At 50.5% G+C, this 12,540-nt stretch overlaps 1 protein-coding gene across 3 annotated transcripts in view; it reads left to right on the top strand.

Annotated features, from left to right (window-relative positions):
* MAST1 (microtubule associated serine/threonine kinase 1) overlaps positions 1-12,540 on the top strand; it is a 30,100-nt gene that overhangs the window by 14,434 nt on the left and 3,126 nt on the right. For all 3 annotated transcript variants that reach the window (XM_072787095.1, XM_072787096.1, XM_072787094.1), the window contains 15 exons: positions 804-905; positions 1,004-1,136; positions 1,216-1,283; positions 4,100-4,179; positions 4,269-4,477; positions 8,629-8,767; positions 8,881-9,013; positions 9,150-9,315; positions 9,416-9,517; positions 9,667-9,789; positions 10,267-10,376; positions 10,981-11,165; positions 11,241-11,488; positions 11,824-12,030; positions 12,151-12,380. In XM_072787095.1, coding sequence (XP_072643196.1) covers positions 804-905; positions 1,004-1,136; positions 1,216-1,283; positions 4,100-4,179; positions 4,269-4,477; positions 8,629-8,767; positions 8,881-9,013; positions 9,150-9,315; positions 9,416-9,517; positions 9,667-9,789; positions 10,267-10,376; positions 10,981-11,165; positions 11,241-11,488; positions 11,824-12,030; positions 12,151-12,380 — 2,235 coding nt within the window. The remainder of the gene's footprint in view (positions 1-803; positions 906-1,003; positions 1,137-1,215; positions 1,284-4,099; positions 4,180-4,268; positions 4,478-8,628; positions 8,768-8,880; positions 9,014-9,149; positions 9,316-9,415; positions 9,518-9,666; positions 9,790-10,266; positions 10,377-10,980; positions 11,166-11,240; positions 11,489-11,823; positions 12,031-12,150; positions 12,381-12,540) is intronic.

Genomic DNA, 12,540 nt, shown 5'->3' with positions numbered 1-12,540 from the left:
CCTTTGGCCCAGGGCGCGATCCTGGAGACCCGGGATCGAATCCCACGTCGGGCTCCCGGTGCATGGAGCCTGCTTCTCCCTCTGCCTGTGTCTCTGCCTCTCTCTCTCTCTCTGTGTGACTATCATAAATAAATAAAGAAAAAAATATTTAAAAAAAATAAAATTTGTTATTTTGCTTATCATAGATCTTTTGCATTATTTTTTCAAATACTGCATCATGGTTTTTTTTTTAGATTCATTTATTTATTATTATTCATTTATTTATTTATTATTTATTTTTAGACTCATTATTTATTAATTAATAAATTTTTATTATTTATTTAATTCATTCATTTATTCATTTATTTATTCATTTATTTGTTATTTAGATTCATATTATTTATTTATATATTTATTATTTTTTAGATTCATTTATTATTTATTCATTATTCATTTATAATGAATATTTATTCATTATTTATTCTCTGTCTAGAGACAGAGAGACCACGAGCATGCGGGGGCAGAGGGGCAAAGGGAGAGAATCCTCAAGCAGACTCCCAGTGAGGGTGTAGCAGGACATGGGGCTCTATCTCAAGACCCATGAGATTGGGACCTGAGCCCAAAAGCCCAAACCAAGAGTCCCAAGCTCAACTGACTGAGCCTCCCAGGCGCCCCCATTATCATTATTTTTACCACGTTGCTGGGGCCTCAGTTTTCTCACCTGTAAAATGCAACAGCAGCAGCAGTGTGCACCCGGTGGGTCGGGAGAGGGGCCTGGCTGAAGCAGGCCGGGTGAACCCCCCTCACTGCGTCCGCCCCCCCAGGCCTATGAGCGCTCCGAGAGCATGGAGGTAGCCTTCGTCACCCAGCTGGTCAAGAAGCTGCTCATCATCATCTCGCGCCCCGCGAGGCTGCTGGAGTGCCTGGTGAGGGCCCGGGCCTGGGCGGGGGTGGGGGGGGGTGGTGGGGGTGGGGGTGTGGGGGTGTTGGAGCCCGCTGCCAGCCCGCCCCTGCCCTGCCTCAGGAATTCAACCCCGAGGAGTTTTACCACTTGCTGGAGGCGGCGGAGGGCCACGCCAAGGAAGGTCACCTTGTCAAGACCGACATCCCGCGCTACATCATCCGCCAGCTGGGCCTCACCCGGGACCCCTTCCCAGGTGCTGGCCGGTGGGCGCCGGGGGCTGTGGCTGCACCCGCCGGGTCCCCAGCCTCTGCTCACTCTCCGTCCCTTCCTAGACGTGGTGCACCTGGAAGAGCAGGACAGCGGGGGCTCCAACACGCCCGAACAGGACGACCTCTCCGAGGTAAGGCCCCCGGGTCCCGCCGAGGGCTCACCTCCTGAGGGCTCTCTGCCCTCAGTTTGGGTGGATCTCTTGGTCCCTGCTCCAAGCCTCAGTTTCCCCATCTGTGAAATGGGTCGATAATAACAGCTGTTCCTCCATCGGCTTTTTTTTTTCATGGTGAAATACGCATAAGACACACCCATGCACACATGGTACAGAAAACATACCATTAAAATTTTTTTAAAAAGATTTTATTTATTTATTCATGAGAGAGACAGAGAGACAGAGAGAGAGAGAGAGAGAGGCAGAGACACAGGCAGAGGGAGAAGCAGGCTCCATGCAGGGATCCCGACGTGGGACTGGATCCCCAGACCCAGGATCACACCCTGAGCAGAGGGCAGATGCTCAACCACTGAGCCACGCAGGTGTCCCCATTTTAACCATTTTAAAATTAAAAAACTCACTGGGTTTTAATACATTTACAGTGTTGGGCGGCTATCACCTCTATCTAGTTCTGGAACATTTTCATTACCCCCCCAAAAAACCATGTACCCATTAGGCAGGTACTCCTCACTCACCCTCCCCTCCCCAGCCCCTGGCAACCACTAATCTGCATTCTGACTCTATAGATCTGTCAATTCTGGTTATTTTATATAAATTTCATATTTCACGTAAATGTATATTTTATATACATTTCTGGGTATTTCATATAAATTCACTTTTACTCTGTGGCCTTTTTTGTCTGGCATAACATTTTCAAGGTTCATCCATGTTAAAAAAAAAAAGGTACATCCATGTTGTAACACAGATCAGTACTTTGTTCATTTTTATGGCTGAATAATAATATTCCACTGTAGGCATCCACCATATTTGTGCATTGTCCATTGATAGACATTTGGGTTGTTTTTACCTTTTGGCCATTGTATGAATAGTGCTGCTTTGAACATTTGTGTACAAGTGTTTGGACAGCTGTTCCAGTTCTTTTGAGTATATACTCAGGAGCAAAATTGCTGGTCGTATGGTAATTGTGGGGAGCCCTGCATGGGTTTTGAGTAGGTTGGATGTCTCTCTGTGTTAATAACTCAGCACAGTGAAAATTGCCGTAATCCCACCTCTTAGGCCAGCCACACTTTGACAGATGTTCCCCATGTCTAGTACTGGCCACTCACGTGTTTTTTTTTTTTAAATTTGAAGCAAAATATAGAACAGAGAAGATTACAGAGAAGATTTTGACTCAAAATCTGGGTTTGAGCCTTCTCTTGAAAAACCAGAGGTTCTGTTAACACCATCATAGAACCAGCTGGCAGTAAGTGGGGGCTGCTCTATGATAAGGGGTACCTGCCTCCCAGTCATCCATGCCCCCACCTGGCCTGCCTGGCCCCTGAAGGCATTTGAATTTGTAACCTTTGTTTCAAATTGTATCTATGAATTCTCACACCTATACACACACATCTTTCCTCTCTCTCTCTCTCTCTCTCTGTATATATATATATATATATTTTTTTTAAAAGAATCTCACTACCCATGCCATTTGTTTAATTTTTTGAATAGGTAATGGAATGACATCACTCAAAACTCTAAAAACTCTAAAAAGGTATTTATCTTTAATTGTTATTTATAGGATTCTACGTATGCCATTCAATCAAACTTGTTAATTGAGTGATTCAAATCTTCCATCTCCCTATTCTTTTTTCTATTTTTTTTGCCTGATTAATCTGATAGTTTCTGAGAAATATGTGTAAAATCCTTGTTTCGAGCAGTTTCTTCCTGTAGTTCTATCATTTTTTGTGCCAGATGTTTTTAGGCTACATTCAGAGGAGCATACAAATTTAGTATATCACACATTTTTGTGTGATATTTATGGAATGAATCTCTTCATCCTAAAGAAAAAGAAACATAATTTTCAAAAAAGGTATACAGTGAAATATCCTATCCCCATTTTGTCCCCCACTGGCCTATATCCCCCCAAATATTATTAGTCTATGTACTACTGAGCACCTCCCCAGATATGATTAGATAGCTCCATTTTGCCACAAAAACATACAGTACATATTGTTCCTTGCTCCCCCCTCCTTAATAAAATATTTTGGAGGCCCTTTTGAATCAATGTACTGAGAAATGCCTCATTCTTTTTAACAGTGACACGATATCCCTTCATACAGATGCTGCTCATGTGTTTATTAAACCAATTTCCTATAGATGAACATATGGATTGTTTCCAATCTTGCAATAAGCAAGATATGCATGCATCATTTTTCACATGCATATCTATGGCATCAATTAAAAATGCAATTACTGGATCAAAGGGAACATGCATTTGTAATTATTTTATATGCCAAAGTACCTTCCATGAGGATTGTACCAATAGCGGGATATAGAAGTACCTGTTCCTCCACAGGTTTACCCTTTTGGATTTTTTTGCCAATTTGCTAGGTGAAAAATTGTATCTTGAGGTAGTCTTAATTTGCCCTTCTGCCACTATATATAAGTTTCAGCATCTTTTCATATGGTTAAGAGCTCTAATTGTAATCCAAATATCTTGCCTATATCTTTTCTTCGTTTGTTAGGCATTTTGTTATTGATTTCTGGAAGCTCTTTATACATTAAGGTGATTATTTTGTAGGCTTCTTTCCTAATGGAAAAAAGTTAGGAATATGGCTTCAGAGTCAGACAGTATGGGTTCAAGTCCTGACTTTGGTACTCCCTCACTGTGGCACTTGGATGAAGGTTCCATCCCCCCCCCGCTCCCTGTCCTTCTGATTCCTCCTATGTAAATGGAATAAGAAGAATAGCAATCTTATGATGATGGTGGTGGTGGTCTCCATTTTTCCCTATAGGGCCGCAGCACCAAGGCTAAAAAACCACCTGGAGAGAATGACTTTGAGACCATCAAGCTCATAAGCAATGGTGCCTACGGGTGAGCCACCCGGGGCTCTGGCGGGGGGAGGGTGGCGGAGGCCGGGTGTCTCGGAGGTGATGGCCGGTCCTCGCTCTCTCCCCCTGCAGTGCTGTCTACCTTGTGCGGCACCGCGATACAAGACAGCGCTTTGCAATGAAGAAGATCAACAAACAGAACCTGATATTGCGGAACCAGATCCAGCAGGCCTTTGTGGAGCGTGATATACTCACTTTTGCTGAGAACCCCTTTGTGGTTGGCATGTTCTGCTCCTTTGAGACCCGGCGCCACCTCTGCATGGTCATGGAATACGTGGAAGGTGTGGCTGCCTGCAGGACTGCAGGGAAGATGGGGGATGCATGCAGGTCATGGTTGCTCAGTGGCCTGAGCCCTAGTCACCATATTGCCTATCCACCTGTATGTTTATCTGCCTATTTAATAATCCAGTCATTGATTATCTATCACATTTGTTTATAATCTACCCATCTGTTGGTTTATCTATTTTCATTTCATTTAATGTAGGTACATCTTCCCTCCATCTGTTCATTTGCTAATCTATCAGTTTTTCCATCCATCCATCCATCCATCCATGTACCATCTCTCCATTCATCCACTCTTTCCGTCCATCCATCCACCCACCCATCTATCCATCCATCCATCCATCCATCCATCCATCCACCCACCCACTCATCTATCCATTCATCCATCCATCCATCCATCCATCCATCCATCCATCCATCCATCCATCCACTCATCTATCCATCCATCCACTCACCCATCCTATCCATTCATCCACCCACCCATCTACCCATCCACTCACCTATCCACCCACTCTCCACCCAACCATCATCCATCCTTCCATCTATCCATCCATCCAATAATTTAATTATCCATCTCTTTGTCGATCTACATATCTGTTATCCATCTTTTTTTAATATTTATTTACTCATAGAGATGCAGAGAGAGAGAGAGAGAGGCAGAGACACAGGCAGAGGGAGAAGCAGGCTCCATGCAGGGAGCCGGATGTGGGACTCGATCCCGGGACTCCAGGATCATGCCCTGGGCTGCAGGCGGTGTTAAACCGCTGCGCCACCGGGGCTGCCCTCTGTTATCCATCTTAAAACATTAATAGACTTCATTTTTTAAAGATTTTATTTATTTATTCATAGAGACACAGAGAGAGAGAGAGAGGCAGAGACACAGGCAGAGGGAGAAGCAGGCTCCATGCAGCGAGCCTGATGTGGGACTCGATCCTGGGTCTCCAGGATCACACCCCGGGCTGCAGGCGGCACTAAACCCCTGCGCCACTGGGGCTGCCCTAGACTTCATTTTTTAGAGTATTTTAGATTTACTGAAAAATTGACTGGACACATTGAGTTCCCACAGATGCTCTTTCCTCACAGTTTATTCTTTTTTTTTTTTAATTAATTAATTAATTTATTTATTTATTCATGAGAGACACACAGAGAGAGAGGCAGAGACACAGGCAGAGGGAGAAGCAGGCTCCATGCACGGGGAGCCCGACGTGGGATTTGATCCCGGGTCTCCAGGATCACGCCCTGGGCCAAAGGCAGGCGCTAAACCGCTGCGCCACCCAGGGATCCCCTCACAGTTTATTCTTTACATGTTGTGTTCATGTGGCACATTTGTTATAATTGAACCAATATGGATACATGATTATTATTATTTTTTAAATATTTTATTTATTTATTCATGAGAGACACACAGAGAGAGAGGCAGAGACACAGGCATAGGGAGAAGCAGGCTCCATGCAGGGAGCCCGATGTGGGACTCGATCCCAGTACTCCAGGATCACACCCTGGGCTGAAGGCAGACGCTCAACTGCTGAGCCACCCAGGTATCCCTGGATACATGAATATTATTATTTTTTAAGATTTTATTTATTTATTCATGAGAAACAAAGAGAGAGAGGCAGAGACATAGGCAAAGGGAGAAGCAGTCTCCATGCAGGGAGCTCGACGTGGGACCTGATCCCGGGACTCTAGCATCACACCCTGGGCTGAAGGCAGGCGTTAAACCACTGAGCCACCCAGGGATCCCCTGAATACATAATTATTAACTGAAGTCCCTATAGTAGGGTTAGTTGTTTACCTTGCACATCTATTTTCATCTATTCATCTTTTTATATATCTAGCCATGCAGTTACCCATCCATTTATTCACCCATTTACTCGTCACTTATCCATCCATCAGTATCTATGTATCTATTTATTAACTCATCATCTATCCATCTATTTACTATCCATATTTTTATTCCTCCATCTACAACTATTCTAGCAGCCTCTCATCCTATTTTGCTATCTCTTTATTTTTTAAAAAAATATTTTATTTATTTGAGAGAGACAGAGACAGAGATAGCAACTGCAATAGTACAGGTAGAGAGGAGAGGGAGAAGCAGGCTCTCCACTGAGCAGGGAGCCCAACAGGGGCTCCATTTTAGGACTCTGGGATCATGACTCACTGGCTACCTCCTTCCATTTGTCCACAATTTATCCATCAGTTTATCCATGTAGCTATTTACTATCTATCCATGCAGCCACCAATGTATATTTTTTTCATCTGTTTATCCACTCATCCATGCTTATAATCACCTAAATACTAATTCTATCTATTGCTCCAGTTACACATATTGTGGTTATTAAGAGATGCATTGTCTTATGGAGTCACACTATGCTGCCCCAAGCCTTTAGTCAACCACCTGTTCACTCAACAGATGTCCCCTTGTGGTTTTCCTCATGCCACATGCTGTGCTAGGCCCTGGTGACACAGTTGGGACCCAGACAGACACTCCTCTCCCTCGTGGAGGTTACATTGTGGTCTGTGTAGCCAGACAATAAACAAGCCAGAGGAGACCAGGTGATTTCACATATAAGGATGGCATCGGGGACCATAAGGAAGAGGAAATCCAAGCACAAAGTCTCTTAAGTGAGAAGGTGTCTGGATTTGGAGGAGCAATGAAGAGGCCAAGAAAGCTGGAGCCAAGTGAACAAGCCAAAGGGAGAGTAGGGGGAGATAAGGATGAAGAGGTGATGGGGTTGAGCATGCAGAGCCTTGCAGAACCCTGAATGGCATTGGATTTCACTCCAGGTGCAACAGACATCATCTATAAGATTTTAAGCAGAGCTGATATGATCTGGTTTATGTTTGAGAATATCCATTTAGCTGCTGCAGTGAGGGCAGAAGCAAGGAGACCAATATGGAGGTGATGGTGCAAGTTTTAAGTCATATACTTTCTGAGTGTGGCCCAGCCCTAAAGTCTCATTTGGAAGTGAATTCAGCTTGGTTCTCATCATAAGTGTGTGTCAGGATTCCCTAGGGTTGTGACCAAATGCAGATTCCTGAGCCCCACCCTTGTGGAGTCTGATTTGTCAGTTCCTGACACAGAGTTAAGTCTGGCTCAGGCAGGAAGGAAGAAAGAAAGAAAGAAAGAAAGAAAGAAAGAAAGAAAGAAAGAAAGAAAGAAAGAATTTATTTATTTGAAAGATTTGATTTAAAAAAAATCATGTCACTTTCAGGAATGGCTGTATCTGGGTGCTCAAACCATGTCACCAGGAATCTCTTCATCTCTTGACTCTGCTCTTGCATGTGTGGACTTCCTTCTAGACAGGCCCTGGTATAGCAGAGTTGCCACCCAGGAATCCCAGTTTATGTCCTATGAGTTTAGCAATATTTGTGAAAATAGAAGGGACAGTCTGAGGGCTGGTTCACTGAAGCGACTTGGGTTACACGCTAACCTAGAGTCTGCGCCTGGAAGAAAATCTGGCCCTTGTAAGAGAAGTTAGGAATAGACTTAGGAGACTAAAATAGGAATGCTGTTTACAGTAAACTTAGTAGGGGCCAGGAGTCTACATTTTAAGGCCCGAGGCCCTCAAGAGTCACACTCCAGGAGATCAAGACTCATGCTCCTAGACTCAGTCAATAAGCAGGCAGGCTTTTTATTCTCTTCTTTTTTAAAAAGATTGTATTTATTTGAGAGAGAACCTGATGGGGGCAGGGGAGGGGTGGAGGAAGAGGGAGAAGCAGACTCCCCACTGAGTAGGGAGCCTGACGACATGGGGTGCATTCCCAGGACCTCCGAGATCATGACCTAACCCACAGGCAGACACTTAACCTACTGAGCCACCCACACACCTCCAGGCTTTTATTCTGACCAGATCTCACCTCCACCATCAACTCCTCACCATCTGACTCAACCTCTCTCTGAGCCTCAGTCTCCTCATGTATGAAATTGGCTGATCAGATTAACTTTGGAGCTGACTAAGAGGAAGAGAGAAGCCTGGTAGAGAGCACTCTGCATGTGACCTGGGGAGGGGGGGCGCCTCTCTGAGCCTCAGTTTTCCTTAGCTGTAAAATGGAAACAACGTGAGGTGAGGACCTGGTGCGTGTTGAGTGCTCAGCTCCAGGCTGAGGGTGCCTCCGTCTTCACGTGGGCCAACTCCTTCCCCCACAGGGGGGGACTGTGCCACCCTGCTGAAGAACATCGGGGCACTGCCTGTGGAGATGGCCCGCATGTACTTCGCTGAGACCGTGCTGGCACTGGAGTACTTGCACAACTATGGCATCGTGCACCGGGACCTCAAGCCTGACAAGTGAGCCTTTCCCATCACTTCCTTCCTGCCCCTCGGGAAGCCCTGGCATGAAAGGACCAGGAGTGAAGTGGACACAGGCATCACTTCTGAGACCCGCCCCCTCCCCATTGCAGCCTACTCATCACCTCTATGGGGCACATCAAGCTCACGGATTTTGGCCTCTCCAAGATGGGGCTTATGAGCCTCACGACCAACCTGTACGAGGGCCACATTGAGAAGGACGCCCGGGAATTCCTGGACAAACAGGTGTGTGTGCGGGCATGGGGTTCACCGTGGGTGGAGTGACCCCACAGAACTGCGGGGCCCAGGGCCTGGTGGGGGGCTCGGCTCTCCCTCGAGGCCCCTCCCGCGGCCAGGGCGCAGGCTGACGGCCTGCCCCCAGGTGTGTGGGACCCCAGAGTACATCGCACCCGAGGTCATCCTGCGCCAGGGATACGGCAAGCCGGTGGACTGGTGGGCCATGGGCATCATTCTTTATGAGTTCCTGGTGGGCTGCGTACCCTTCTTTGGAGACACGCCCGAAGAACTCTTTGGACAGGTCATCAGCGGTGCGTGCCTCTGTGGGGGGCAGGCGGGTGGCATGGGTACATGGGCCAGGCCAAGGCCTGTGGACTCCAAAAGCGACCCCCAGCTCTGCCTTTTCTGCAGATGACATCCTGTGGCCAGAAGGGGACGAGGCCCTGCCCACGGACGCCCAGCTCCTGATATCCAGCCTCCTGCAGACCAACCCCCTGGTCCGGCTGGGGGCAGGTAAGGGGTCTGCCTTTCAGAGAAACTAAGGAACTGGGGGTCATGGCTGGAGAGTAGGACTCCAAGCCCAAGTGGTCTGGGGCTCTCTCTGCTGGACTGGGCGGTCTCTGGAATTCTCTCCCCTGGCCCCTCCCCCCCTCCCTCCCCAGGTGGTGCCTTTGAGGTGAAGCAGCACAGTTTCTTTCGAGACCTGGACTGGACAGGACTGCTGAGGCAGAAGGCCGAGTTCATCCCCCACCTGGAGTCCGAGGATGACACGAGCTACTTCGACAGTGAGCAGGGCCGGGGGGTGGGATCCGGTGAGAGGGGCCCTGGGACCCCAGCTGGTCAGGGGACCTCCTGGAGGGGGCGTGACTGCTCGGAGGCGTGGCTGGGATAGAGGCGGGGCTCAGCCTGAGAAGCCGGGAAGAAACCGGGTTGGGGTAGGCACCCCGCCTGGACTGGGGTGAGTCCTTAGGTTGGGCCGCAGGGTGCTAGGACCCAGAACGAGCGCCAGCACGCGGTGGGGCGGGGCTGCGGGGGGCAGAGTCCGGGTTGCCACTGCCACAGGTGGGATCTAGAGGGGAGGCTTCTCCGGGAGCCTCGGAGGGTGGAGCTGCGACCCAGCCTGGGGGAGGGGCGGAATCGGACCGAGGATGGGCCAGGGGCCTGGCGGGGGCCTGCAGCCGGGCTGGAACGCGGGTCCGGTGGGGGTGTGATCTGAGGAGCGGACCCTTGCCTGCGGTTATGGCCCTCCCTCCAATCCTCAGCCCGCTCGGACAGGTATCATCACGTGAACTCCTATGATGAGGATGACACGACGGAAGAGGAGCCCGTGGAAATCCGCCAGTTCTCCTCTTGCTCCCCGCGCTTCAGCAAGGTGGGCCAAGGCTGGGCCAGGGGTGCGGTGAGACCGGGGGGCGGGGCCTGGGCGGAGGCGGGGCTGAGGAGACAGGGGAGCCGGGTCCCAGGCCCGAGGTGTCAAGCCGGGGAATTACCGAGGGGGCAAGAGATCTGGGCGTGAGAAGCCCTGCTGGGGAGGCAGCATGGGGGTCTTGGGACTGGCCGTGGCAAGGAGTTGCATCTGACGGGAACCTGGACGGATGTGCCAAGGAGGCCCGCGGTGGGGCGGGGCCGGTCCTGGCGGGAAAGAGCAGCGGGGCCGGGGCGAGCTTGGAAGGCTGGGCAAGATCTCGCTTTGAGGAACAGCGCGTAAGGGGGTTCAGAGCCTAGTCTGGGCGAGAATAGACGTAAGTGGGTGAAGCAAGGAGAGCATATTCTCGAGGGCCTGGGCAGGGCAGGGCCTCACTGGAGTGGGGCGGGAGTTGAAGAATGTAGGTGGTCGGGGTGCTTCTCAGAATCGGGCGGGGCCCGGCCTTGGGGGCGGGGCGTAGTGTGGGCGGGTCCAGCAGCGGGAAGCGGATTGGTTCGGGAGCGAAGGCGGGAACTGGGCCGGGCTTGCCTCCCACCGCCCGCCGGTTCAGGTGTACAGCAGCATGGAGCAACTGTCGCAGCACGAGCCCAAGACCCCGGTGGCGGTGGCGGCAGCGGGGGCCAGCAAGCGGGAGCCGAGCGCTAAGGGCCCAGACGAGAAGGCGGCTGGCAAGCGGGAGGGCCTGGGCGGCCTGACCCTGCGGGAGAAGACCTGGAGAGGGGGCTCCCCGGAGATGTGAGCGGGGGACTGGACTGGGTTTGGGGGCGGGACCCGAAAGGGCGTGTCTCTGACCACTACCCCTTCGTGCAGCAAGCGTTTCTCGGCTTCCGAAGCCAGCTTCCTGGAGGGGGAGGCCAGTCCCCCGCTGGGCGCGCGCCGCCGTTTCTCTGCGCTGCTGGAACCGAGCCGCTTCAGCGCCCCCCAAGAGGATGAGGACGAGGCCCGGTTGCGCCGGCCTCCCCGGCCCAGCTCTGACCCCCCAGGCTCCCTGGAAGCGCGGGGCTCCAAAGAGGCAGCTCAAGGGGATGGCACCCCCAGCGCTGGGGACGCTGAGGCCGGTGAGTGCCCTCTCCTGCCGCCTTCCCCAATTACCCAGTGGCCGGATAGTGAGCATTTGTTTCAGTGAGCCTCGTGTTATTTGTGCAAGCTCTCACCCATTCTTCGCACTCCAGCCTGGGGATTCTCATCAACATGAGGAACACCCCATATTCCATGCTCAGTCAACAAATGTATATGAGGACGCCTCTGTATCAGGGGCTGTGCTAGATGGATATGTTACCTGCTTTCGTGAAACTCACAAGAGAGAAGTGGGAAGAGCATTCCAGGTAGAGGGAACAGCATGCAGGAATTCTGTGACCTTGGACTGACTCCTAACCCACTTTCTCTGTTGCAGCTGACCGCCCACGCCCAGGTGACCTCTGTCCACCCTCGAAGGACGGGGACTCATCAGGCCCGAGGGCCACCAATGACCTGGTTTTGCGCCGGGCGCGGCACCAGCAGCTGTCAGGAGACCCTGCTGTAGAGAAGAGACCTTCTAGAACGGGGGGCAAAGTCATCAAGTCGGCTTCCGCCACTGCTTTGTCTGTCATGATTCCTGCAGGTGATGCTGGGTTCCACATAGCAGGGGAGGGGCTGTCTCCATCTCTGCGGGAATCAGGAGCAGATACAGGGAGAGATGGGTCTCTGGCGCCTATCTCTGACCATGATTCTGTGTCTGCAGTGGACCCCCATGGAAGCTCACCTCTGGCCAGCCCCATGTCCCCACGATCTCTCTCCTCTAACCCATCCTCACGGGACTCCTCGCCCAGCCGGGACTACTCACCGGCTGTCAGTGGGCTCCGCTCCCCCATTACCATTCAACGCTCTGGCAAGAAGTATGGCTTCACATTGCGTGCCATTCGGGTCTACATGGGTGACTCGGACGTCTACAGTGTTCATCACATTGTCTGGGTGAGTACACATGCTTGGAGTCTCTGTCCCAAGGTGAGGGGTGGGTGGGGAGAAAGAAACACACACACACAGACGCATGCCCCCACACACACACCCCAGTGATGAGGGACTGCTCAAACTGTAGAACCAGGACCTGGATAAGAGTCCTCTGTGACCTGTG

This window comes from Canis lupus, chromosome 19 (assembly GCF_048164855.1).
Source record: "Canis lupus baileyi chromosome 19, mCanLup2.hap1, whole genome shotgun sequence".
Taxonomy (NCBI): Eukaryota; Metazoa; Chordata; class Mammalia; order Carnivora; family Canidae; genus Canis; species Canis lupus.
Note: the sequence above shows the minus strand (reverse complement) of the source record. Positions and strands in the feature narration are given on the sequence as shown.